At 39.9% G+C, this 27,785-nt stretch overlaps 2 protein-coding genes across 3 annotated transcripts; one reads left to right on the plus strand and one right to left on the minus strand.

Moving 5' to 3' along the window:
* On the plus strand, positions 1-27,672 carry vwa11 (von Willebrand factor A domain containing 11). Of its 2 annotated transcripts, none has more exons than XM_082535382.1 (18): positions 1-188; positions 19,666-19,855; positions 20,218-20,354; positions 20,453-20,597; positions 20,732-20,825; positions 21,222-21,356; positions 22,797-22,983; positions 23,102-23,271; positions 23,480-23,592; positions 23,715-23,831; positions 23,930-24,103; positions 24,221-24,353; positions 24,455-24,607; positions 24,744-24,836; positions 25,237-25,508; positions 25,689-25,822; positions 26,197-26,356; positions 26,479-27,672. In XM_082535382.1, the coding sequence occupies exons 1-18, from the start codon at positions 166-168 to the stop codon at positions 26,857-26,859; spliced, it is 2,811 nt and encodes a 936-aa protein (XP_082391508.1). In that variant the 5' UTR covers positions 1-165; the 3' UTR covers positions 26,860-27,672. The 2 variants fall into 2 exon arrangements, with proteins under 2 accessions (XP_082391508.1, XP_082391507.1); XM_082535381.1 differs by lacking the exon at positions 1-188 and adding an exon at positions 18,911-19,020.
* Positions 3,991-9,695, minus strand: LOC309708759 (prostaglandin D2 receptor 2-like). The gene is made up of 2 exons (XM_082537049.1): positions 9,423-9,695; positions 3,991-6,413 (listed from the first exon to the last, which is right to left on the minus strand). The coding sequence occupies exon 2, from the start codon at positions 6,394-6,396 to the stop codon at positions 5,050-5,052; it is 1,347 nt and encodes a 448-aa protein (XP_082393175.1). The 5' UTR covers positions 6,397-6,413; positions 9,423-9,695; the 3' UTR covers positions 3,991-5,049.
* Positions 27,673-27,785: the final 113 nt, after the last annotated feature.

Consider the following 27,785-nt stretch of genomic DNA (forward strand, 5'->3'; position numbering starts at 1 on the left):
CAAACACACACACGCCTGATCTTGCACTGAGACATATTGTGCAGTGGCAAGTAAAAAAGAGGAGGAGTGCAAACTTTTAGAAGTGTCCTCGACCACAGTCGAAGTCTGACACAAACAAACAGCCTTTGTGTCAGGAGTTTCTTCGTAACCATACAAAAACCCTAGATGACTCATTCTTCTATGCAGGGGTAAGTAAAATACTTCCACTTCTCCAGTTTATGTGATCTTTTATTATAGTTTTAGTTTATAGTTTATTTATTTATATAGCACATTTAATTACAACAGGAGCGTTGACCAAAGTGCTGTACAAGAATACAACATACCTAATAAAATAACTTAGAGTATTTTTGGAATGTGTAAGCAGTAGCAGTTTTAGATACGGGCGACACGGGCGGTTGCCCGGGGCGGCATCGTGGTGGGGGGCGACATCACGGGCATCGGCGTCAGTCAGCGCATACTGGGAATGACATATGCACCGATCGGTTTTCTATCGCCCATTTGCTGGGGGTAAGGGCGCCCTTCGTTTGCGAGGTGAGCCTGCTGCTGGCGGCGCAGGGAGGAGGGGGGGAGGGGGGCGGAGGTGGGGAATTCTCTGACCGGCTTGAGCAGCATCTAATAACCAACTCGCAAAATAAAACAAAAAAACAAACAAACCAACAAACACGAAAACAGCGGACATTATGATACAGACTTATAATTTGCACTGATGTTTTTTCGAAATTCTATACTCGAAAAGTGAGCGGAAGAGCCCTCCGTGCGCCTGCTCGCTGCTGAAGTCAAAGTAAACGTTATTGTCATCTCCGCTACATACAGTCCAGTATATAGAGAGAAGAGACGACAAGGCTCCAGTTACAGCAGTGCAAGTAAACAAACAATAAATATAAGAAGAGTAAGAAAATAAATATACACTTTAGGACTCGGGGTAAAGGGATCAATAACAATTTGAAATTTAAAATTTACAGTTTGATGATTTAAAGGCTCACACACAACATTCATAATGTTGTAAATCCAAGCCCATTATGTATTCATGATTTAAATCCTGGGTTGTGTGAAATCTCAGAAATGCACCCTAGACAAAGTGAATCTGTGAACTAAGGTGTAGGTCTATTAGGTTATGTTGTGGTGATCCTGGGGTTGAGGGATGGGTGTTCATACTGGAGTGCAAAATTAAATCCAATGGAAGATGGACAAGAAAAGTTCAGAGCCATCAGGTCCTCAGTTTAGAAAAAAGAGAAAAGAAGAGGAGGAGAAACGAGCAAAAGATACAGGTAAGTAGATGTGTCATTGGATAATGGCAGGTCATCCTGAAACAATCAGAATCAGAATACTTTATTAATCCCTAAGGAAATTATGTGGGTTATGTGGGTTGGTCCAAGAAGAAATGGTAAAAATAGTAACAGTGACAGACTAAACTCCAAACAATACATTATGTTACAGATTTTAATATTTAGTCATTGTCAATTGTTGATTTGTCCTGTTCTCATTGTATGAGGAATTATGATGGCTGTTTGGTAGCCGTTTGCATACATACTCTCTCTCTCTCTTCATATGTGTGTGTTTGTGTGAACACTCCAGAGGGAGTGTTCGCCCGGGGCGCGAAACAGGCTAGGACCGCCACTGTCAGTAAGCATGTATAAATCATAATGTCACCTGTTCTTTTGTATTGTGTTATCTTGTTTGTAAATATTAATGTTCTTGGGATTTGAGAGTATTTAGTTGGTTTGTATCTTATACCAAATTTACACTTTTTCTGTCAACAACTGTGTAACATTTAAAGGAAAAATGCTCTTAACAGTTTGATTTGAGGTTTTTGGTAGCAGCTAGACACTCCTCACATTGTAACGACCAAAAAAGCCATATAAATTGGAAATTTCTACACTAATGCTTAGAAATACTTTGAAGAACACTTTGTTATACATCCAATCATCTGTTTTGAATTATTGAGGGGCAATGCTTTATCTCACCAATCTGTCTGGGCTGCAGAGGACCACTAGCTCCACTCTGAGCTCTTCCCCTTATCCCCAAGGCTGAGGCACTGTAGTATAGACATATGAATATGACAGTTTGTACCTTTATCACCCAATGTGCACATAGGCATACACTTAAGTACATGATGGTCATGGGAAATTCACTGTGATAAACCTCAGCTTTGCTTAATTCTCTAGGCAGCATCTGTCAACTCTAGCAGTGCATTACATACTTTAAAGCAATACTTAACCTCACCATACTCTTTTTCATCCTTTTCTCTTTTTTTAGATTTTATATAATCTCTCCGATGATATAATTTGCTGCATATTATGCTGCAAGTGTTCTCACTGTTGGCCTGCTGTTTCATTGTCTCTTGTTGACTGTCAGTACCCTTTAATCTTTATTACTTCTATATCTTTCATCTTTAGATTCACATCTCTCGGTTTTGACAATTACTGAGAATTATTGAGAATTTAAAGAGATATTCAGACTATAAAGATTAGCCCCTCTCTCCACTCAACACTCGATCACTTAGATAGAATATGAAATTTAATTTGTTAGCACAGTAGTGGATTAAATACTAGGATATACAGTTTTTGTAAAATATCAATAACTCAGGGTTATTCATGCTTTCCTCAGATTTTTACAATTACCAAGAAAAAAACCCCAAACAAACCCAAAACACACTATTTGGCTAACAATAAAAAATATGTAAAGTAATCAAATATACAAAGTATTATCAAATAAGCAGAATGTAAATATTGGGCAACAAAAAAATGATAATAAAAAATTACTTAATAGACAGAATACAGAAGAAACTCTACTTCCCCTCATGCTAGTAATTACTTTGACTGTTCTGCAACCCTGTGTATTGTAAAACTAATAAACGAAATGCCAGGCTTAGGCAACACTTTCCATCCCTGTCTGAGTCTTCCTTTTTTTGCATTTCTTTTCTTTTTTCTGTGTCTTTGATTTACTGTGATCTTTTTCTTTTACTCTATCGTTTACAAAGCAAAATAAATCATTGCTGGAAATCAACGCAAACATGCAGTCAGAAACAGATGATTACTGAAGGGGAAAAAAGAAGTGAGTCATAAGCAGAGGTGGAGAAAGAATGATAATCTGTTCAAAGTGAAAATCTGAGGGGAAAGAGGAATTTTTTATGCTTGCCTGACCTGTTTAATCCTGCTCTGTCTTTATATTCTGGCTCTCCACTGTCTAATATTCTTTTCAAATTACAACTACCTCTATGGTAATCCCACCCTTCTGTGGCCTACATTATACGTTAGTCTGTGTTCTGCTCAGTGTGATGAAAGCAAACAATTGCTATTGCAGTGATGAGATAGGCAATCAAAATGGATATCAGATATGATCAAATCCAATCACTCAGATAGGTGGTTGGGCAATCAGCAGTTTAGATTTAAAGTGTTACTGGAGGACAGGACCTGAAAAGCATAATCCTGCATTGTGGTTTCATGGCTCCTGTTCAAAATCAGTGCTACCCTGCCCTCTGGTGTCTAAAAACTGTACAGCAGCGGTCCCCAACCCCCGGGCCTCGGACCGGTACCGGTCCGTGAGTCGTTTGGTACCGGGCCGCGAGAGTTGAGGCTCAGGTGTGAAATTAGTACAATAGTTTTCAGGGTTTTTATCGGTTTTCAGCGTTATTTTGTTATTGTTTTTATCGTTTACTCGGTTTTCCTTGGTCTTTTCATGTGTGTTATGAATAAATTTTCTTTTTTTCGGTACCGGTACTAGTTTTATTTTGTTGTATTTATCCGCGACACCTTAAAGGCCGGTTCATGAAAATATTGTCGGGCATAAACCGGTCCGTGGCGCAAAAAAGGTTGGGGACTGCGGCTGTACAGTATGAATTGGCAGTACGGGGCCATCTATCTATGGCATCTTTTCTTCTTACAAAAAGGTTAATAAAGTGACTGAAAAGACAAACAAGCTAAATTCCACTCTAAATTCATCCAGTCATTTAAAAATGTTTATGAGTTTAATACCAAAGTTCCACCAAAGTGATACAAACAATTACAGCTTTTTATTTAAAACATTTAAAACAGCTATACATCACTATAAAAAGATAAGTATAAAAATACTTGAAATTCGAACACTGACACATTTACAATGTTAAACGCTGTGCATAAATGCTAAGATTTTGTAACTTTTACATGAGACAGGATATGGAACAATATATTTTGTACGGTACAAACTGAATTTCGACCTCATGATAGAGCTCGGGAAAGCTAACTACAAATCGCCATGGTCTTGCACTAAATCAGAAGGATATACATTTTCCAGTTTTCAGTCACATGCACAAGCTGATGTATTGATCTTTATAGGGTCGCCATTCAGGGGTAGTAGTGACAATGTAGTACAATTTTAAAAGGCCATATAAAAACATTTGAAATGTAACTTCACTGATTACTAACAAAACTATATAGTTGTTGATGATGTATCATTTCCCACATTGAACTACTCTTCTTAAAGCCCTAAATCAAAACACTGATTGGTGGGACAATCAATGATGTTAACATGGAAATGTTTAGTTTCAGGTGTTGAAACTTCAGCAACAGTGTGAGCAGTGATTTCAGTCAGGAACAAAGCACCGTACCATATGGATAACTATAGTTTGCTGCACAAACACAACACAAACCATACATTTACACATTGTTATTTAATTGTATGAAAAGGACGTTTTTCCTTCTCACAGTCGCCAAAGCACTTACTCATGGAGGTCATATGATTGTTGGGCTTTTCTTTGTATTATGGGGAGGGCCTTGACACAACTGTTATTGGGATTTGGTGCTATATAGATTAAATTGAATTGAACTATATGGCCAAAAGTATTGATTGTCTGCCTTCACAAACACATAAACTTAAGTTGATGATGTTGGACCACCCTTTGCAACTATAACAGCTTCAACTCTTCCACATATTTTAGGAGTGTGTCAATAATTTGGATAGTAGAATTTTGGTAATATAGTGTATGTCTTACAGTACCTGTAGGGCACGTGTGCTTGATTAAATGTAATTCATGCACTTCCCGAGGCACAAAGCCAAAAATCAATTGATGTCTCAGCTATGCTCCACTATATTGTCCTGCAAAGCTGGTGAGACGATGGGCTGGCTACTGTATGACTGACAGGGTGATGCTGGGATTCCTAGGCCAACATCTCGACTGCTCTTCCTCCTAATGTGACTTATTAAACTCTTTCCTGGGGTCATCAGTAACACCCCTCTTTCTTCTACCAGTCCGTCAAACACTGCTCCCAGACTCTGCCGTATTCTTACACAGAAACGTGGGCAACTGAAGACATAGAGAATAGGATTCAGTAGTGGATTTAAGAATGCCAGTGTTGTAGCTAGAGGTAGACCTACTTCCACTAGTTTGAGATATTCCATATTATATTGGGCTGCCACTTCAATCATACAGAAGATGTGATAAGGAGCCCAGCACAGTGCAAACGCTGTAATCACAGATGTCACCATTTTAGTGAAACTCTGGGATAGCTGGCTCTGACTCGTCAGATTAGGGGTGGTAGGAGTCAAGGGGCCTTCTTTAGTGGTTAATGATGGACCAGGGATTAGAAATTTGAGAGATAATTTATTTGTGGCTGCAGTTCTTCCATGTGTAGTTCTTGATTGTTGATTTCTGTTTAACGTAATCAGATCATCAGTTAGTCTAGGGGCACTCTGCTTCCTCCTCCTGTTCCTGCTCCTCAGACTGAGACCAATTTTGATGTAGCTTCCTGCAATCACTGCCAGTGGCAATATGAATGCCAGCAGCAGCTTGGAGATAGCTGTGGTCCACTGCCTCATGTTACAGTCTCTCTCAGGTGTGGCATATGAGGAATACATGGCAAAATTGTGATAGCACAACTTTCTTTTATGCTTCGTTTCAGTTACTGAGCGGAAAACATAATATGGCAATGCATTAGCTGCTGCCCATAGCCAACCCAATATGCACACTTTCCACGCGCCTGCTACTGATCGATGATTTTGGCTCCACACTGGCTTGGTGACCAGAAGTAAGCGGTCCAGCGAAATGGCTGCCAAAAGGAAGGCTGATACGAACATGTTGAAGAAAAAGATGAATGTCTGCACTTTGCAAAGTGGGTTGCCGAGCTCCCAGCTGTGACCAGAGTTTAGGTATAAAGTGAACAGGGGAAGCGTCAGGGTAGCCAGGAAGTCAGACAGGGCCAGGTTGAGCACCCAGATGGAGGCCACGGTGCGTTGTCTTAGGCGGAAGCCCACCACCCAGATGATCAAGGCATTCTCCAAAATCCCCAGGCCAGAGACCAGTCCATGGATGCAAACCACAGTCAGATTGACCTGTGTGTTGTTATTAAGTTCATGCCTCCTCATCATCTCAAGCTGGGGACAGAAAACCTGGTCCTCTGAGACATTTGTCTTGTTGGACATGTTTGAGATTACTTTTTCTGAAAAGTGAAACAAGACACAGACACGAAGCTTATGAATAACCAGTTAAAGTCAGATTTAACGCAGGTTCCATTTGTTTTACAAAAGGTCAGGAGGTATTTTACTTTCCTGATCTCATATCCATCTTTGTGAGAATGTAATAAGTAATCTATGTGTTTAAATGCCCCTGTGAGCAAGCTTACGCTGAACAAGCAAAGAGATACTCTAACAACACATTTCAAAGCACAAAACAGCAATTTGCACTGGGAACATGGAGTTTTTCATAGCTAAACACCCGGCTGCCGCATACTCCACGTATGTTATAGCCAGACATACATGGAGTATCTATCCAAGTTGCTGTCTCTGAGAGAGAAGTATTGGATCTCAGCACTTGCTATAGTGACACCTGCTGGACTGAATTGTGGTTTCACTTTTAAATGTTTGTTTTGAACGAGTTGAGGTAAATTAAAAACAACATATATTCACAAGAGCTTGAATAAATATATATATATACAAGCTCTGTTGAAGGCAAAAAAATTAGCATATTTGCTGGAAAGGCAAAAAATAAGCTGAGATTTGTCAACTGTCCCTGTGGTTTGGCATTAGTGATTCCTTTTCCCCTTTTGATACTCATGATTTTGATTTGGCACAACAGATAAATGTGCTGGGGAGGTGCATCCTCTTGACATAATGTTATGAAACTTTTATGTGATTGTGGTTACCACGGACACTCCTTCCACACCCTAAGGTGCATTGATTCAACTTTTCTTGCCTATTTGTCTTTTTGTTTTTATTGAGCAATTACATACTTTGCTTTCAGCATTATGACTAATATGATTATTGATGAATAGTAAATCACTGGGTAGTAATATTTTTGCAAATTAAAGCATCGTTTTCTGACTAGAGTTACCTTTCACCATAACTGTCATGGAAGTTCACTGTGAGAAAAAAATAAGAAAAACAGCGACACAGTCTCTTTGAAACATGTCAAAGCTTGTTTTTGTGGACTAGCCACATACCATCTATTGGGCAACTACACATGCTTAGTTAAAGACAATCCATAGGAGACAACAGAGATACCAACAATCTGTGAGGATGCCTGTCGTTATCAGCCCATAATATCTCCAGTGAAATATACACTCTAAAGACATAAGGGTAGCCAAAACTTAAATGTACGGGCACTTTTCAGTTTTAAAACATTACCATACTGTGTACACAATTCAAAACACCTATTTTTAAGGTTTCAAGTGATTGTTGTTAATGTTATGATAAATCATTATAAAAGTCATTTTAAAATTGTAAAAGACAAGGGAAGACATCAAATAATCACTTTTTCTTTTTTCCTGATATTACTACTATCAACATACTTAAGGGTCATTTCTTAAAATGGACATGATTATGAAGTTGCTAGATCATGACTGCATAATTCACAGTGCGTGAATGAGATATGATGTTCAAATTAGAGAAATAGACACTCGTTATCACTTCACTCCTCACAAAGATTGGTTGTGGCTTATATGCTTGTCTCATCAGAGATTTGACTTTAAGGTTGTAAGCCTCTCCTGTAAGTGTGAACGGTTAGGAACTATTTAAAGTCATAACTGAAGACATGATCTGCACCTCAGGCACAAAACCCACTGACAGTTACCTGGCACGTTAACACCAGGATCACTGTACTTACGCAAGTAGGAAGTAGATGAAGTAGTAAATGGAATCAAGATAACTGCGTCTTAAACGAAGAGTCATTTTCCCCCCTGATTACCACATGCCACATTGTTTCAAGAACTATGGATTTCCAATTCCAATACACCTGGCTTCAAAGGAAAAAAAAAATCCTAGGGCCGATACATTTGAATAATTTGTGGCTCAGCTTTAACACAAGTATTTATTGTTAGATTAGATTAAGGGGAGTAACACAAAGCAGTGACACCCTTACAACAGAGACAGTGTAGCTAATAAAAAATTATCTGATTACTACAGTAGCTTCTTAGTAGTTCTAGTATTGAACATTAAGGGAGGTAAAATAAAGAAATACACTATTAATATGAACTTTAAGTTTCTGCCTGTTCTAATTGTTCTCTACTGTTGCTATTTCTCCCTTATTTTCTAAAAGATTCCAGACATTTTACAGGCACTGAATTATGGGTTGAGATTTTTATAATAAAAACATTTGACTATTCACGTATAAAATTCAAAGCAACATTGTTCTCCCTTAGCTATGGTTACATTCTTAGTCACATCCCTGCACTCATGATGTAGATGAGGTAAACACAACACCAAGTCTGCACATGAATACAGACGGATGAGTTGATAAAAACGAGACACAATGCTGACGTGAATGCATGTTTCTTTCTTGGACTACTAATTTTCTTTTTTTTATCTTTCTGGAGAACTTGGGTGAACTCAGTCTTTGAATACCTACATTATGAGAGGCCCATCTAATACAAGACAGAACAATTTCACCAGGCAACTCTGCCTGCTTTCGCACCAGCTGTAGTGATTATGAAAATAGAGATTTGTGCTTTTATGAACATTGAGTCTATTATGTCAAAGCATATTATCAGTGTGAAATTATTTCTATTTTTACTACTTGACAGCTGCTACACATTACACTTTTATGTGAATTCTATTGATTCTTATGCTTTATGTGTGCTCTATATAGTCAGGTCATATTTTATTAAGTAACAGCAATTCAATTCAACAGCAACATAATATACAGCCTCTACATTGGCCATAAAACCGAGTTACACCTTTGTCTCAGTGAATTAAATTACATTGAAGTGTAGCCTTTTAAAAAACAAACAAACAAACAAACAACCCCCCCCAAAAACCTGCTAACTAAATGTGCAATAATCAATATATCAGATTTACTGTCCATTGCTAAAATTAAATGTATAAAGGGACAGGTGACAAGCTCAAAACCAAACATAACTATTGCTCAACAACAGCAAGAAGTAGAGCAAAACCATGATGACTGCATACATAGCTTGTACTCATAACTAAACTTTAGTATTGTAGAAAACACTCACCTGTATAGTTGGTCAGATTCACAGAAGAAATAGAAAGTTGAAACTTTTCAAAAATTTCTGTTGTGCACTTCTTGTGAGCCTACTTTTCTTACTCAGCACTTCAGTTCTCTCAGTTTATAGTACTTTCCAGTCCTAGAGACACCTACTGAATCCCAGACACACAGAGATGAATGCTGACATACCTCCCTTTGCTCCACCCCATACACTGAAAAAATGTCTAATGACACAGTGGGTGTAACACACTGTTAGATTTTTTGTCTCCACTTTGCAGTAATATACTGGTGTCACTGTTGCCAGAGTCATTCCGCCGTGTTACGGTAAGTAACACGGCCTCTGGTAGAGGACCCGAGCTTGAAGGATAAACCGCCCGCAGGGGCGTGCTGGGTTTTATATATATATATATATATATATATATATATATATGTGTGTATGTGTATATATATATGTATGTGTATATGTATATATGTATATGTGTGTATATATATATATATATGTATATGTATGTATATATGTATATGTGTGTATATATATATATATATACATACATATATATATATGTATGTATAATTACACCATTTAATTACACCATTTATTTATTTCAGTTCTGATTTTTCTCTGCAGAAATATGCATTTCGCAAATCAAAAGCTGAAATAAACTGAAAACATATTTTCATTGAGGAAGCACTTGTTTTTACTAAACCATTTAACCCATGTATTTTCTGATATGGTTGTACAAACAATAATGATATTATGTCATACAAACCGGATTCCAAAAAAGGACATTAAACAGATTGTGAATAAAAACTGAATGCAATGGTGTGGAGATGGCAAATGTCAATATTTTATTCAGAATAGAACATAAATCACGGAACAAAAGTGTAAACTGAGAAAAGTTATCATTTTACGGGAAAAATATGGTGATTCAAAATGTCATGGTGTCAACAAATCCCAAAAAAGTTGGGACAAAGCCATTTTCACCACTGTGTGGCATCTCCCCTTCTTCTTACAACACTCAACAGATGTCTGGGGACCGAGGAGACCAGTTTCTCAAGTTTAGAAATAGGAATGCTCTCCCATTCTTGTCTAATACAGGCCTCTAACTGTTCAATCGTCTTGGGCCTTCTTTATCGCACCTTCCTCTTTATGATGCGCCAAATGTTCTCTATAGGTGAAAGATCTGGACTGCAGACTGGCCATTTCAGTACCCAGATCCTTCTCCTACGCAGCCATGATGTTGTGATTGCTGCAGAATGTGGTCTGGCATTATCTTGTTGAAAAATGCAGGGTCTTCCCTGGAAGAGATGACGTCTGGATGGGAGCATATGTTGTTCTAGAACCTGAATGTATTTTTCTGTATTGATGGTGCCTTTCCAGACATGCAAGCAACCTCATACCATCAGAGATGCAGGCTTCTGAACTGAGCATTGATAACAACTTGGGTTGTCCTTGTCCTCTTTGGTCCGGATGACGTGGCGTCCCACATTTCCAAAAAGAACTTCAAATCGTGACTCGTCTGACCACAGAACAGTCTTCCATTTTGCCACACTCCATTTTAAATGATCCCTGGCCCAGTGAAAACGCCTGAGCTTGTGGATTTTGCTTAGAAATGGCTTCTTCTTTGCACTGTAGAGTTTCAGCTGGCAACGGCGGATGGCACGGTGGATTGTGTTCACTGACAATGGTTTCTGGAAGTATTCCTGAGCCCATTCTGTGATTTCCTTTACAGTAGCATTCCTGTTTGTGGTGCAGTGTCGTTTAAGGCCCCGGAGATCACGGGCATCCAGTATGGGTTTACGCCCTTGACCCTTACGCACAGAGATTGTTCCAGATTCTCTGAATCTTCGGATGATGTTATGCACAGTTGATGATGATAACTGGAAAGTCTTTGCAATTTTTCGCTGGGTAACACCTTTCTGATATTGCTCCACTATCTTTCTGCGCAACATTGTGGGAATTGGTGATCCTCTACCCATCTTGGCTTCTGAGAGACACTGCCACTCTGAGAAGCTCTTTTTATACCCAATCATGTTGCCAATTAACCTAATTCGTGTTAATTGGTCTTCCAGCTCTTCGTTATGCTCAAATTTACTTTTTCCACCCTCTTATTGCTACTTGTCCCAACTTTTTTGGGATTTGTTGACACTGTGAAATTTTGAATCAACATATTTTTCCTTTCAAATGATACATTTTCTCGGATTGAACTTTTGATCTGTCATCTACGTTCTATTCTGAACAAAATATTGACATTTGCCATCTCCACATCATTGCATTCAGTTTTTATTCACAATTTGTTTGGTGTCCCAACTTTTTTGGAATCTGGTTTGTATATATCATGACAGACAACATGTGCACAAGTGCTGGGTTTTCTTAGTTATATTTTTTAGGGTCTTAAAACTACACTCTGAAGTGCCTTAGCATTTATTTTGTTGGCACCATTCAAATAAACTGAATTGTTATGAATAGAATATCAAGCCCCACACTTCTGCCTTTATATACACTTTGTCCAAAAATACTGGCTCACACCACCAAATCAACGCACAAAGCAGGGTCCACAAGGACATGGATGAGCATGTGTGGTGTGAAGGAACTTTACTGTCCTGCACTGAACCCTGACCTTGCTTTGTGGGCTGAGTTCATTGATTTGTAGGGTGAGCCAATACATGTGACAAAGTGTAAGTAGCTGAAATCATTTTTAACAAACGGGTAAAAGAAGGAAAAAAAACTGTTGCAATTAAAAAAACCTATTGGACAGAGACAGCTTCTTGTAAGATGGTGAGAGAGCTTGTCTTCATTGTTGGAGGTACATTTTGTTCTATCTTCAGGGTTTATCCTTAAAAACCTTAAAGCATGCCATAATAAATAGTAACACACAGTAGCATTGAGTTGTGATGTGAAATAATGAGTTACTCAGAGATTATTTATTCATCATCTATCACTATTAGCTAACTGTTCAAACATACCTCTGAATTAGTTCCAATATTGCACACGCTGACTACTGGTATTCCAGGTTCAATACATAGAGGGAACCAAAGAAGACTGACATCGCATCAGCAAAGGTGTTCTCTTTGTCCAGCTCAACAATTACAAGCCCCTCTGCACTCACCATCCAGCAGGTGGCAGTCATTGAACTTTGTCCTTAAATTTATAGGGGCAACATTGTCATTATGCAACATAAAATAACTCCAATACTTCACTTCTTCACACTGTATAGATAATCGTAAAGCAAATAGCTATGTACAGTTAATTATTAATGGCCTTATGTACATAAGTTAACATATTATGATTGTACATAATTGGGAATTATTCTGCATATTAAACACACCTAACAAAGAGTCAGCCCAATTAAATTACCGGAGTTGCATCAGCTGTATGGTTATTTTGGAATTTATAGTTGGTGCTGCTGTTAAACTTTACAGTATTGAATTCAGTATTTCTGCTGTTGGTGTAGCTAGACTACCATGTTGATCAGTAATATGTAATGTGAAATTTGATGGTTACTTTGCTGGATTCACTGAGACACATGTCCAACAACCTTTGTTTATAAAGGAAATTAGAGAGATGAGAGCTAACAAAACAGAGTCTGGATACCTGTCTCCACGAAAAGCTCCTGTGCCAAACAGAAATTGTAATATTGTCTAATCAGCTATATTTCATAAATGACTTTTTTTTTTTTTCTTTTTTTTTTTCTAAATGACATCAGAAACAGCAGTATGCGACATTACGTGATGGCAGAGCTTCAGTTCATCCTTTGTCATTTTTTTTTTTTTTTTTTAATAAATAGGACAGGGGGAATGAATGAGAGAGAGAGGGGGAGAGAAAGAAAGAAAACCAAAGGGGAGAAGAGACGGTGAGAAGGGGGGGGAAGAGAGAGAAAAAATAAAAAAAAAAACTCCTGGGTCACCTGTATGGAGAAAAAAAAAAAAAAACAAACAAACAAAAACAAACAGAGGAGACAGCAAACAACAAAGAGCAACATAATAATAGAGAAAACAAAGCACCATCACAATAAACTAGCTAGTCATAGATATCAGTATTTACTAAGTAATAAACGATATTGTGCAGCACGCAAGATAGACAGCGCACAGTGTGCTTTGAGGCAGCAGCCAAGAAAGCTTTAGTCCGCGTCTGTGAATACCCATGTGTGCATACCTGTGTGGATCAGCATGCTTGCATTCCAAAGGTTTCTCCATGTAATGATCTGCTAGGGAGTGTGGGGGGGCCACAGCCCCGTCCTCCAGGGTGTGAAGCGGGTATGGAGGAGATCAAAACTCCAGACATCCAGAGGCCCCCAGAACACAAGAGACCATGGAAGACCAACAGAGGGGCAGCCGCGCCACTGTCCCAGTAAGAGCTGAGGAGAGTCCCAGATGAGGGCTCGCCCAGCAGCCGCGGAGCAGAAGTCAGGGGGAGTTGCAGTGACGCACCCGTGAGCTCCGCCGGCCCCCAGCTGCGCCTGAGTGACCGAGCCCTAGGCCGAGAGGCTGGGGGCACCCCACCTCCAAAGGGGCCCGAGCGAGCCCCAGGCCCCAGGCCCCGACAAGCGGCCGCCAAGGAGTGAGCCGGTGTGTACCCGGACGCCCACCCCCAGACACAAAGAACCACCAACACACCGACACCTGAGGGAGTCCGCCACCGGCAGGGGAAGTGGTGGTGGGTGGAGATAGGCCTCCAAACCTTGGAGGGCCTGAGGTGTCCCCAGAGAGGTGGCGTCTGATACCCAACCTGACATATAGACACAGACATACAGGCACACACAGACACAAACATCCATTCCCACCCTCATGCTCTCATATGCACTCACTCCACACTCAACCAACGTGGAGACAGACATAAAGAGACGCTGTACACACAATCACACTCCCCAAGCGTACTCTACAAACCGGGTCTAGGTACCCTTGCCCCTGGAGGGGGGAATTGCACCCAGACCCAGGTGGTGTTACCCTTTTCCCTGCGGTGGGGAGAGGCAGACCACCCCGACTCCGCAGCAGCAGGGAGGCCCCACACCCCAGACCGCAGTCGGACGGCCAACTCCTCCTACTAGCCCTCCCGCTCCAGCAGGCCGCAGAGAATGGGGGTGGGAGAAGACTCCAAACCTCCCTCCACCCGCTCATTGTAGTGTTGATGCATGTGTGTTCTAAGGTGCAATTAAAACCCAGGAGGGCTTGGAGCTACCTGCCAAGGAGCAGCAGGTAAGCGCATAGTCCCTCCTGCTAACCCTCAATGACTAAGTGTATTTAAAATTGAGAGGTGGGCAACGACGTCAGGGGTGAGGTATACACCCTGATGGTGATTTGGACTCCGTGATTGTGCCCACCCCCAAGATCCTATATGTATGTGTAATGAGAGTGTGAATAATGTGAATGTCTAAGTTGTGGGATAAAATTGAGGCAGAGGCAGCCAGAAGGGGACAGGGGGGGGGGGGGGGGGGTAGCCTCCTCTGCACCCTGGTGACATACCCCCACTCCAAGGCCCTGCATGTGTGGGTGGTTGTGGAGGAGCGGGAAGAGGGAGGCAGCTGGAGATGGGGAGGGAAGGAAGGGGGGGGCAGGTAACCCCTCCCTGGGGCCAGCTCCCCCGCTGACCCCAGTAGGCACTCCCACCCTCCGCGACCCGCCAGGGAAGGGGGGCCCAGGCCCATCAGACCGGGGCCCAGTGCAGTAGCGCCCCCCGGCTCCACAGAGCCCTGGACAGTCCACCCAACCCCACCACAGAGAAAACTGCACCCACCCCACCAACCACACATCTTCCAGACTACATAAGACGGTAAACGCCCAGGCTGAGATCTTCCTCCACCTCTCCTGTATCTCCCCCTCCTGCAGAGAGTTCCTGAGAGAAGAAAGCTCCTGCAAGATGTGACCATCCCCCCCACCAGTTGAAGAGCCCCCCAGGCGGCTCGATGCACCGGCGGCACCCTGCTCCAGGGCCGGGCCCCCATGCACCCACCCGCCCACAACCCCGGCAACACACCAACCAGGACCCGAGCCCCCGAGGCCCGGCCCGGGCCCCAGCCCAGAGACGGAGCGCCCCCAGAACCTCACGCCCATCCCGGACCCACCCAGGGGCAGCCAGGTTGCCAGGTCAGTAACCCACGTCCGTCAGCACAGACCCTCCCCTAGCCCCGCTGCACGCAGCCGCGAGGAAACAGTCACCTGAGAGCCAACAGAGCCCTCAACCGGACGTGACCGCTACCCCGGGTTGAGCCCCCCAAGGAAGATGCCTCCGGGGAACCCCCCGACGCCCTAAGCCTGTCCCTACCCCCTCACCAATCACAACAGTGAAGGCGGGACCAAACTATGACCCCCCACCCCCACTAGGTGATGGAGCTGATAAAAGGGGCCCAGAGCAATTGATCTAATGTGGTGGCAGAGGCTGTGTCAAGACTAATGTAATCTAATAGATAATTTCTATATTGGTTAGAATTAAGATTATTTTTATTTTTCCAGTTCATGAGGACTGTTTTCTTGGCTATGCATAGGGCAGTGAAGATCATATGGGCTATATTCTTTTCTGAAGTGACATTATCTAAGCTGCCCAACAAACACACTAAGGGGGAGGTTGGAATGTTACATTTCAGACATTTTGATAAGTCTTCACATATCTCGCGCCAAAACTTTTGCACTGGTGGACAGAACCAAAGAGCGTGGATGTAATTGTCTGGTGTATTGCCTTGACAGTGTGAGCAGTTGTTGGAAGATGTAAAGCCCATCTTGAACATCCGATGACCTGTATAGTGCACTCTATGAAGTATTTTGTATTGTATTAATTGCAGACTGGGATTTTTAATTAATTTAAAAGTTTTTAAGCAAATCTGAGACCAGAAGTTTTGGTCTAGGTTGACTGATAAATCTGCTTCCCACTTTGCAGTAGGAAGGGATATTGATTCATCTAATTTAGAAAATGTTCTGTATATTTTAGTAAAAACTGGAGATTTAATATATCACTACTTAAAGATGAAGACTTTATTAAATACTTTAAAAAGGAATGGACTTCATATTTAGACTTTAATGACACTCCCGGAATATCTGCTTCTGTTCTATGGGAAGCAGGGAAAGCTGTGATGAGAGGTAAAATAATTTCTTTCTCATCACACAAAAAGAAAGAAGAAAACAAAAATATTCAGGAATTAGAAAAGAACATCAAATCACTAGAAGAAGCCTACGCGTCCCACCAAGATCAGGAAACATTGAACAAAATATGCAAAACAAAACTAGAATTAAATGAAACTATTAATAAAAAAAACACAATTCCTTATACAAAGACTTCGCTTGCAGAATTTTGAACACAGTAACAAATCAGGTCGATTTCTAGCTAACCAGCTAAAAATAAATAAAGAAAAAACAACTATATGTGCTGCTAAAGATTTATCGGGGAACACAATATATGATCCTGGAAGAATAAACAACATTTTTAGGGATTTCTATGAAACTTTATACTCACCACAAATAAACCCATCTAAAAATGAAATTGATCTGTTTCTTGACAACGTAACTCTTCCAAAATTACTAGACAATCAAGCAATGGAACTGGATTCGCCACTGACGCCAAGTGAACTCCAGGAAGCCCTGATAAGTATGCCCAATAATAAGGCTCCAGGTCCAGACGGCTTCCCTGCAGAATTCTACAAAGAATTCTGGACAATTTTGGCACCAGTATTCCACAGCATGTTGCAGGAAATCGAGGAAAAGGGCAGACTACCACCAAATATGAATTCTGCCAACATTAGTCTCCTGCTAAAACCAGGCAAAGACCCTTTATTTCCCTCAAGCTATCGTCCAATTTCTCTTTTAAATGTAGACCTTAAAATAATCTGCAAAGCTCTCTCAAAGAGATTAGAGAAAATGACCCCCCTCTTAATTCATCCTGACCAAACTGGTTTCATAAAAGGTCGGCACTCCTCAACAAACACTCGTAGATTACTTAATTTAATAGACTACTCATACGATAAAAACATCGAAACCATAATATTATCTCTAGATGCAGAAAAAGCATTTGACAGAGTTAATTGGAAATTTTTATTCGCAACTTTACACAAATTTGGTTTTGGAAACTCTTTCATAAACTGGATAAGAATATTATACAATTCCCCAACGGCTCGTATCAGAACGAATGACCAGACATCCTCCAGCTTCTGTCTCCTGAGGGGCACCAGACAGGGATGCCCACTCTCCCCCTCACTTTTTGCAATTTTTATCGAACCTCTAGCAGCAGCATTTAGACAGGCTACAACAATCAAGGGCATAAAATGTAAGAACATAGAACATAAAATCAGTCTCTATGCGGATGATGTGTTGCTTTTTCTGCAAAACACACAAACCAACCTCTCTGAGGTAATTACTTTAATAAACTGGTTTTCAAGAGTTTCAGATTATTCAATTAACTGGCCAAAATCTACAGTTCTCCCCATTAACTGCTCCTTCCATAATTCTTCCTCTGCCCCACTGCAATCCGGAAATATTAAATATTTAGGTATTAATATCTCTCCTAAGCTTTCAGACTTAACTAAACTAAACCACATCCCACTTCTAAAGAAAGTAGAAGGCGATCTGACTAGATGGAAATCTTTACCCATATCACTCATGGGAAGGGTCGCCACTATAAAAATGATGATCTTGCCAAAAATAAATTACTTATTTTTGATGATCCCTAACAAACCATCACAAGATTGGTTCAGATCTCTGGATTCATATATTTCCAAATTCCTTTGGAAAGATAAACCCCCGCGTATTAGCTTAAAAACGCTACAAAGAACCAAGGATAGAGGAGGATTAGATCTGCCTAATTTTCACCAATACTTCTTAGCCAACAGGCTTCAGTTCATCTCAGAATGGTTAAAACATACCTTCTTAGTTGAGCCCTGGCTAGATGTTGAACAGGCACTATGCAAGGATCTAGAGATTTCAGACCTACCATTTATTAGCTCAAACATCAAAAGACATGAATGCTTTAAAAGTATCAACATCAGCTTTTCTCTAACAGCATGGTGGGAGTTTCTAAAAATAACGGAGTCTTCATTAATCCCATGCAAACGTACACCTATCTGGAATAACCCTGACATATTACAAAACAATAATATGATTAATTTCCCAGAATGGAGTTGTAAAGGAATTAAATACTTAGAACATATATTAGAGGGAACAGAATTTATTCCATTTGACAGACTAGTTGAACAATATGGGATCAACAAGACAAGGTTTTTAGAATATCAACAAATTAAATCCATAGTAAAAAAGAAATTTAACCTCAGTCAAGTTGAATTACAAACACCACTAAGTGCGGCACATTTTCTTACTCTTAAATCCCCCAAATTATTATCTAAAATATACAGAACATTTTCATAAATGACTTTTTACCAAGCATAACAAGCCTTGGCGTCATTGGCAGGTTGCCCTCTGCCCCAAGAGACATCCTGGTAGATGTTTCCTGCCAGATGTTTCCTATCAGAAAAAGGACCAAGACATTTTATGTAACAACCCCCATGACATGACATTACAGCTCTTTATGTCATGTTCAGGTCCCCTCCCTTAGTTCAGTATATATTCAGTGACAGGGCAGCACACTTTAAAGCCCACTGGAGTCGTCATAGGTTGGAAACATCAAGGTATGATTGTATTTTATAGTTTATTTATGTAACTGAAATGACATTTTCTCCCCGTATTGCATGTACGGTAGCTTTTAAATTATTTTTTCTTTAACTTAATTTGAAAATGTTCATTATTTTTCATTGGCTTTTTATTCATTACTACATAATAACTTTTACTCTGAAATCTGTGTAAATATAAATCACAGGATGAAAAAGCACAAGTAAAATAGAGTTTTATTGTCAACCCAACAATATACACTCAAGTATACAGTGGGATGAAATATCGTCCTCTGGATCAAAGGTGCAAACTGTAAAAATTAAAATTAAAATATACATATATACAACTATAAAGAAATAAGATAAAATAAGAACAGTATTGTACTTGAATGTAACGCACTGGAAACATCTGCATATTGTTTGTAAAGTAGAGTTTTTGTTAAAGATTCCAATGATTATTTATATTATTAACATATTTTATTAAAATAAAAACCTTTTAAAATCCTTATAAATGATTGAACCTGTTCTGAAAAAAACTACTTAATTACTTACTTTGTAATTATCTCAAACCACACAGTTTTAGTATGTTTGCAGTACTCTAATCAAAATTAACTGAATCAGCTAAATTAACAAATGCTGTTCCTTTTTTTCTTTTTTTTAAAATAGATCTGTCATGAATTCATTGCTGGTCATAGCGCTGCTGCCTTTGGCTCTTTTAGGGCCAGGTATGGCCTTTGTCTCTACTGGGGGTGGAGCATCCACTCATGACAGCATTACAGGAATGGCTATATTGCAGAAAGTGCGAGAGACGTGTCAGGCGGTGGCTGAGAAAAATGGTTATGAGTTCAACCCCACGGTAGGTATACAATATGTACAAAATAGCATAAACTTAGTCGCCTGCCACAGATAAAACCATTAACACTTAAACACAAAGTCAGATCCATTTTAATGTGGATGTTTGTCTGGATAAGCTTTAAAAGCAAAAAAGAAACCCACAGAATAAATGTACCCATTTATTGTCCTTTTTATGATTGTATTAAACTTAATACCAAGGCTTGTGTGTGTGTATGTGTTTAATAGAACTTATAGGCTTTTTAACAATTTGAGCTTTCTTTTTCTGACAAATGCAGTTCCCCTCATAAAGTAAAATGTATTTTGTACTCACCTTTTCATTTTTAACAGGAATATTTTTTTGAACTTCATAACTTTACCCTTTAGGGTTCCTCTCCTGAAGAGCTGGTGCAAGCCTGTCTAGGTCCCACAGCAACAGGAGAGGTGTCTGGTGCCAAATTTCATTCTGCTCTTCAAGAGATCTACGCCCAGAATGGGTTGGTAGATCGCGACTTTGTCAACAGGTAAAGCAAAATGGAATAACAACCTATGGAATAATTAAATTACATTTTTACAAATGGTAAGGCAAGGATCTCACTTATATGTTAAAAAAATCTTTTAGTGCTCCACATCACTTCAACTCTGAGGCTTTCTTGGAGGGGCGGAGCCTAATCACACAGGGCATGGTGGCCATTAAAGCTAACGTTCACAATGAGAATTTTCAGGCTGCAAGGACAACACTGGGTAGAGCCCTTCACACACTACAGGTGAGAGGGGTGCAACAAAACACCAGGGCATAAATGAATTAACTTAAAAAGGTATTGGAACAGCCATACAATCAGAAATTTAAGTATGGAGGTTATATGAGGTTTGTGTAACATGTGTTTCTCTGCACTCTCAGGACTTTTACAGCCACAGTAACTGGGTTGAGCTGGGGTACACAAAGCCATACAGCAACCTCATAAACCCAGGCCTCCCTCTGGATAACCTGGCAGGTAAGTGTGGATTATCACCAGTATTATGAACCCAACCCATTCCCTTGGGATGGGTAAAGTGCCATAAAAAGATAACATCCATGCTTTTTTCTTTTCTCGAGAGAATATGTATAGACCAAATATCAGAGACTGAAGTCTTGCTAAGGACATGACAGTGGCTGATTATCATTGGCTGGTCATTACGTTTCATTTTCAGACCACTGCATTCATAAAACAACTCCAAACAGTGTACATAAATAATGAATTAAAGAGATGAGTTGCTTAGAGTCTCACTAGTTGTTAAAAGATATCTGGATATTTATCAAGCAATCGTCTCCTACAGTAATCCTGTTTTGTGTGTGTGTGTGTGTGTGTGTGTGTGTGTGTGTGTGTATGTGTGTGTGTGTGTGTGTGTAGATGTGAACACCCCCACCTGCAGTAACTGTGACAGTGCCAGTGGAACATGCCCCAATCAGCTGCTCCCCAACATCCTAAAAGACAAGAAACTCACATCTGGCTATATGGGAGTCTTTTCTTCTGTCAAACCTAAAGGTATCATTTCACACACATAGATAAATTACATTCAAGTTGAGAAGGCAGTGCGTACTCGAAGCAGTTAACACTACAATCTGAGCATTTTGCAAATGCCCAAACAATGTCTACAATGCCTGTGTAGGTTCTCAGTCATCAAGGCCATGATGATTGAGAACATCTAAGAAGCTTGGAAAGAACATGAATGGACTTCTTTAAATTTCCTGAACAAGTTTCACCTCTCACCCAAGGGCTTCAGTTTTCAAGTTTTCAGATTTCACTTACTGTAGCTTAAAATGTTAAATGAACTTCTTATATAGTTCTTATTCTACCTAAGCACTCACGCTTTATACAACATGTCTCATTCACCAATTCATATCCATTCATACAAACACTATTTTTGCAATGCTTAAGTGCTTTTTATCTAATATTCACACACACGCACACTCCCATGAACATTTAAATCGAGTTATGCTAATATTATTTATATTTTCCGTTTAACCTGTGCTTTTACATAATGCTCTACTTCTCAATGAAAATAATAAACAGAATACAGTGTTCCCTCGTTTATCGTGGAAGTTACGTTCTAAAAATAACTCACGAAAATTGAAATTCACGAAGTAGCCAGCTTTATTTTTTTATTCTCCATGTTTTAAGGCTGTAAAACCCCTCACTACATACTTTATACACTTTACTCTGACAGGCATGAACATTGTCACACTTTTCTCCTGTTTAAAGACTCTCAAAGTTCGAAACTTTGTGGAAAAATAAGTCCAGTATTACAGAATGAAGCCAAAGATCAAACCCTGTTTTCAGGTCCAGAACATGGGAATAGAGCAGCTGCCAGAGAATTCAACATTAATGAATCAATGGTACGGAAATAGAGGAAGCAAGAACAATGAGTTGAGTAAAGTTTGACTCATCTGACTGTTTTGTTTTGCTTAATGCGCCTGATAACCAGGTGCACCTTATGGTCCAAAAAATACGGTAACTTCTACCTTCCTTTAGGATGTCCAGAAGTCCAACTTTTTGTGCGATGGTTAGCATCTTCCTCTGCCTTTTAGGTGCTACCACAGGAGCCTTTGACGGTGCAAAGTGCAGTGAACCGTGTTATAGCGAGGGACCACTGTATGTCAGTGAGCTTTAGATGTACTAACAGGATAGACTCTTTTTCTTTTTTTTTTTTTACCTCAGTAGTGCCATGTTTATGCTGAGCTAACCTAACTTGTTTCTGTCTGTGACTTTGTATTCATCAGACATGTATGACAGTTTTCTGTACCACTGATAAAACCTGAACTGAACCAAACTAACACACACATCAGTTTGATTTCACAATTTTTTTTCATATAATTTTTTACTATTATTACATGCTTTTAGGGTTTTTTAGGAGTACTTAAACACACATGCAAGATCAGTATATCTAATCAAGATATGGGTACAACGATCTCTTCCTTATGTAAGGTAAATGCAGCCATGGAGGTGCAGCTGATCGTACTAGCAAAATCAATCCTCAAGGAGGCATCAGCAAAGATGAGCGTCATCAAGACAACTTGGCTTTTCACAACGCTGCTGTGCAAGCAGCAACAGACGCCAGTCTCGAGTTATTGCAGGATCTTCGCTTAGCTGTAGGAGACAGTAACTTTTTGAGGTACTATAATGACACATGAACAAAGTATTTCAGAGTATACTATGAAGTATGAAGTATTTTACTTCAGTATTTCAGTACTCTGGGATTGAAATGAAAACTGAATTTTCTTTTCTCACAGAATGATGGGGATTGCTCGCTCATCTGTCTTGTGCTTCGTAATTGACACAACTGGGAGTATGTCAGATGACATTGAAGAAGCAAGATCAGTTGTTTATCAAATCATTGACGCATACAAAGGAACACAAGACGAGCCCTCCGAGTACATCCTGGTGCCTTTCAATGACCCTGGTATGAACTCCTCTATCCCGTTAATGATATTAGCATTTACTGGTATTTAAACGACCTGTACTAGTTGTATTTAATTTCTGTTTTATGAAACATAAAGTGCATTTGTGATGCAAATCTGCATATTGTCCCAATGTGCTTGTAGACAACCGGCTATATTTAGTCCTCAGGTCAGTCTACATGGTTAGCTCTTTTTTGTTCTTGTATGTAGAGTTTGGACCTATGATCAGGACAACACACGTGGATAAGATGAAAGAAGAAATCTCGAAGCTTACAGCAAGTGGTGGAGGTGATGAACCTGAGATGTGCCTGTCAGGGCTTCAGGTACTACAATCAGTTGTGACATTTTCACTTGTAACTGGGATTTTGGTTAATCAGACAAAAACATTTCAGAAAGATGAAAATGTGGATGCATCGAAGATTTTATGTATACTTTATTTCTCCAGCTTGCTCTGACAGGTGCTCCTTCCTCTTCTGACATCTATGTTTTCACTGATGCTTTAGCAAAAGACATTGAGCTCAAAGACACTATCAATGCTCTCATTAGTAGCACTAAGTCAAAGGTAAATGCAGAATGACACTTCATGATAATCAGTATTCATTAAGCCTACTTAGGCATGGCAGCTGTGGGTATAACTGTGACATTAACTGATCTCCACAGGTGTCGTTCTTCATTACTACACCATTTAGCAGACGCCGTCGTTCCCTCAGAGCTGCTTCCTTTGACGACTACAAAGACATAGCTCTGACCTCTGGAGGCCAGGCCATTCATGTTTCCAAATCAGAGCTTTCTCAAGCCACAGATATTATCCTTGACACCTCAACTTCAGCTCTGGTATGATTCTACAGTTCAGTGAATATAATGAGACTTATATGACTGGACTATTGTTTGAAGAATAGAGATCGCAGAGTAAGTCGCTCATTTTTCCCCCCTTTCCCTCAATTCTGTCAGGTGACAGTTCTTCAGCGAGCAAGAAATCCTGGAACGCAAGAGACCTTCCCCTTCACACTGGATGAGTCATTGAAAAACATCACTATCTACATCACAGGAAGATCCATTACTTTCACGCTGACAAACCCTGCTGGTACCTCTCATTTCCAAACATTTCCGTGCTTCACACAACCAATTTCAACAAATGTAATTGCAAAATACCCATTAGTGATAATGGATGTTAAACATTTTCAGGTGTAACCCAGAGTCAAAGTGAGGCCAGTGGTAAACTGGGCACCATTCAGACTGTGGGCAACTTGCACAGGATTCGCTTCAACTCTGAGAAGCAGGCAGGAAACTGGCAGATCAACATCAACTCCAACCAACCCTACACACTCAAAATCACAGGTAGAATCGGGTATATGTTTATTTACTACAAGTCTTTATTATACAAGTGTCAGAAGTGATTCAGGTTCAATGAGTTTTTGCCGTGTATGTGCATTTCCTGTAAGTCTGTATTTACTGTAAACGCTTGCTTTTCCAGGCCAGAGTACAATTACCTTTATCTATGACTTTGTGGAAAGCTTTGCTGGACCTCACCCAGGTTACGCAGTGCTCAGTGGGCGTCCACAAGAAGGTACAGCACCACAATAAAGCAGTTTTATTCTTTTACGGTTGAAGGTAACTTCATTAACCTGACCTTATTTTGCTTTAAGAGATTTATTTTCAGTAAAAAAAAATGTGCTCCACACCCCACCAATAGAGTAACTTTTGACATTTTAACAGCATTGCACATAACGTATTTATATTACAACACAAGTAACAAGTGTAGTTAATTGATGTGAAGTTTCTGTATTACAAGAGCATCATCTAGTGGTGAAATGTATGACTACGTCACCACTGGCACCTTGTTTAGCTCAAAAGAGGATTTTTAAAGATCTTGTAATAATATTTTATTTTTATCTTTAATATAATTTTGTTTTCCGTTTGCTTTTCCTCACACTTTGATTCTTTTCTTCTTAATTCTGAAAATCCAGGCCAGTCAGCCACACTAATACTGTCAGTTATGGGTAGAAGAGGTCCGTCTTCGATGACTGCTGAACAAGTTAGCCTGGCAAAAGTCTCAGGTCCTGAGAGTTTTAGCAATGGTGTACTAACTCAGATGGACAATGGAGAAATTCTGGTGACTGTTGAGGCTGTCCCTAAAGGCGAGTTTGTGGTCGTTGTAAAAGGAACTGACAAAGTGTCCAACAGTCAATTTCAGAGGCAGTCAAACACCCAAATGTCTCTCTCCAAAGTGAAGATCCAGGTTTGTCTTTTCAATTTCCCCTTTAATGTAAATGTGTTTTGTTTGACTATAATATCAGATACAATGAGTCTAATTCGAATCAAATTCATTCCATAAATAGATACAGAATAATTAAGCATTCACAAGGTACAAGAACGATACCAGTCCTTTTAAGTTGTTGCTTTTCCTTGTCCACTCTAGGCTGTGGTGGACAGCAGTGTGGAGCCAGGACAGACCTTTAAGCTTCCATTCAGTGTGATGACTCAGAGCTCTGGTGGAAAGTATTCCATCAGTGCCAGAAATGACAGAAAATTCCCCATGATTTTCCCAAATGAGTAAGAGGTTCACTGCTAAAATAATACTTTAAATGTTAAATGTTGTAAAGACTGGCACTGATAGTCTGCTAATATTTACAGCATTTTTATATCTTTGAAGCTTAGTTAGCGTAACTTAGACCAAAACACATAAATTGGGTTCACAGCTACCTTATGTCCTGTTTGAGTCTAATTTGTTGGGCCTTTAAAATTATAAAAGGGTTGAGTGACCTGTGTCACCCCAATAATCAGTTGGTATAGAAGGTAAGGGTAAGCAATAGCTGTTATTGCTCCGCCCAAATGTGCTATACAACATTAGGTTTCTGTCACATCTTTAATGCATATAACAAATGTAGCCCCTGTGGTATTATTATATTTTACTCTTGTCTTGACAGACTCACCCTGGTAACTGGGCAATATGCCAATGCTACATTGACCATAACACCACCTGCCAGCACGCAGTCAGGCACTGATGTCACACTGACTATTGACGCACAGTCATCCAATGGCGTTGACTCAAATTATGCTGTTTTGAGATTGTCTGTTGTTACCAAGGTAAGTCAGTGAAATAAGCAAAAGCGCTTCTGAACATATCCACACAAATTGCTGGTACTGATCAAAAGCTGAATGTTGACAGTCCTTTCACACATGTCAAACACATCTTTCTTCTTTTCCAGATTACAGATTTTATTCAGCCATTATGTAAAGTGGTTAGCGTGCAGGATAACAAATGCCCTCATGATCTGTCCCAGTGTGGACATTTCCAGTGGGGGCTCTCAGCTAACATTACAGATGGAAACGGAACTGGGATAGAGAGCATTTCCCTCCATCAGGGTAATGGAACCCTCACATACACCTCATTGAGCGCTCCTATCATCGTGGCAAACTACAATGCCTCCTGCTGCTCACAGACTGTTGAAATAATAGCTGTAGATAAAGTTGGCAATGTGGGAAAATGCTACCAATCAATTGCTCGGTCAGGTGTCCCTCCTGCTCTTACTCTGTCGCTGCCACTGTGGATATGCCTGTTGGTATCTGCCTTCTTAGTAAGGCCTTGAAAGACTCAGGTTACATTATGCTAATCTTGTGTCTTTAATCTGCGCCAAATTTAAATCATTTAAAATATAATGTCTATTTTGCTTACTGGTGTTCAGCTTAAATAAAGCTTCTCTCAGCTTTTCCCTTATTTAAAAGGGGCCACCATAAGAGATAGACACTTGGTGGATTTAGCACAGTTTTATGTCAGATAACCTCCTTGAAACAACATTTCCAGGTATTTGTGTCTCCTTCCAGTATCAAATGTTAACCACTAAACTTTGGAGACTACGGAAACTCAGTTTAAATAAAACACTGAAATAAAATTATGAATCTATACTTGTGTGAAAATAAAAAGTCAGTTGTTTTTGAGTGTTTTAAGTAATATTGATTACTTTGAAATCTGTGGGTGAGACTGTTCTTTTTTTTATTGCTTTTGAAATGCAGCATTAAAATATTCACAGATTTTTGTGTCCCAATGCTTTTAGCATAAGTAGGCATAATATTGGTTAAACAATGGGTATGATCCATCCATCCATTCGCTTCCGCTGATCCTTTTCAGGGTCGTGGGGGGGGGGGTGCTGGAGCCTATCCCAGCTATCATAGGGCGAGAGGCGGGGGACACCCTGGACAGGTCGCCAGTTTGTCGCAAGGGGGGGGATAGGTGGGTATAGGTTAATTATAGGTATAATTTTTAGTCAGATTTAAAAACATCAGTGAAATATGCTTCATAATGCCTTACAGAAGTCATGTATCGGGGTATAATTCCTTGGGCTAAAAGCTGAAGACTGTACATTGTCCAAATAAATACAATAAACATGTGCTTCCAAAATTTACTGATTGGTGGTGTTTCTTTTTCATCTAAATAATGCTACTTTCTTGGTTTCTGAAATATTAGTGGTGGCCTACTGGCTATACGCAAGAGGGGGCAATGCCCCCCTTAAACAAA

The sequence above is a fragment of the Aulonocara stuartgranti genome (genome assembly GCF_965226115.1).
Source record: "Aulonocara stuartgranti genome assembly, chromosome: 6".
NCBI lineage: Eukaryota > Metazoa > Chordata > Actinopteri > Cichliformes > Cichlidae > Aulonocara > Aulonocara stuartgranti.

Bases quoted from the DNA above. Each gene is read 5' to 3' on its own strand.
- LOC309708759 (XM_082537049.1), bottom strand. From the start codon at position 6,396: ATGTCCAACAAGACAAATGTCTCAGAGGACCAGGTTTTCTGTCCCCAG.
- vwa11 (XM_082535381.1), top strand. From the start codon at position 18,926: ATGTTCAGGTCCCCTCCCTTAGTTCAGTATATATTCAGTGACAGGGCA. The intron at 23,272-23,479 runs GTATGAACTCCT...TCTTGTATGTAG, and splicing joins GGTGCCTTTCAATGACCCTG to AGTTTGGACCTATGATCAGG. The intron at 24,104-24,220 runs GTATGATTCTAC...CAATTCTGTCAG, and splicing joins ACACCTCAACTTCAGCTCTG to GTGACAGTTCTTCAGCGAGC.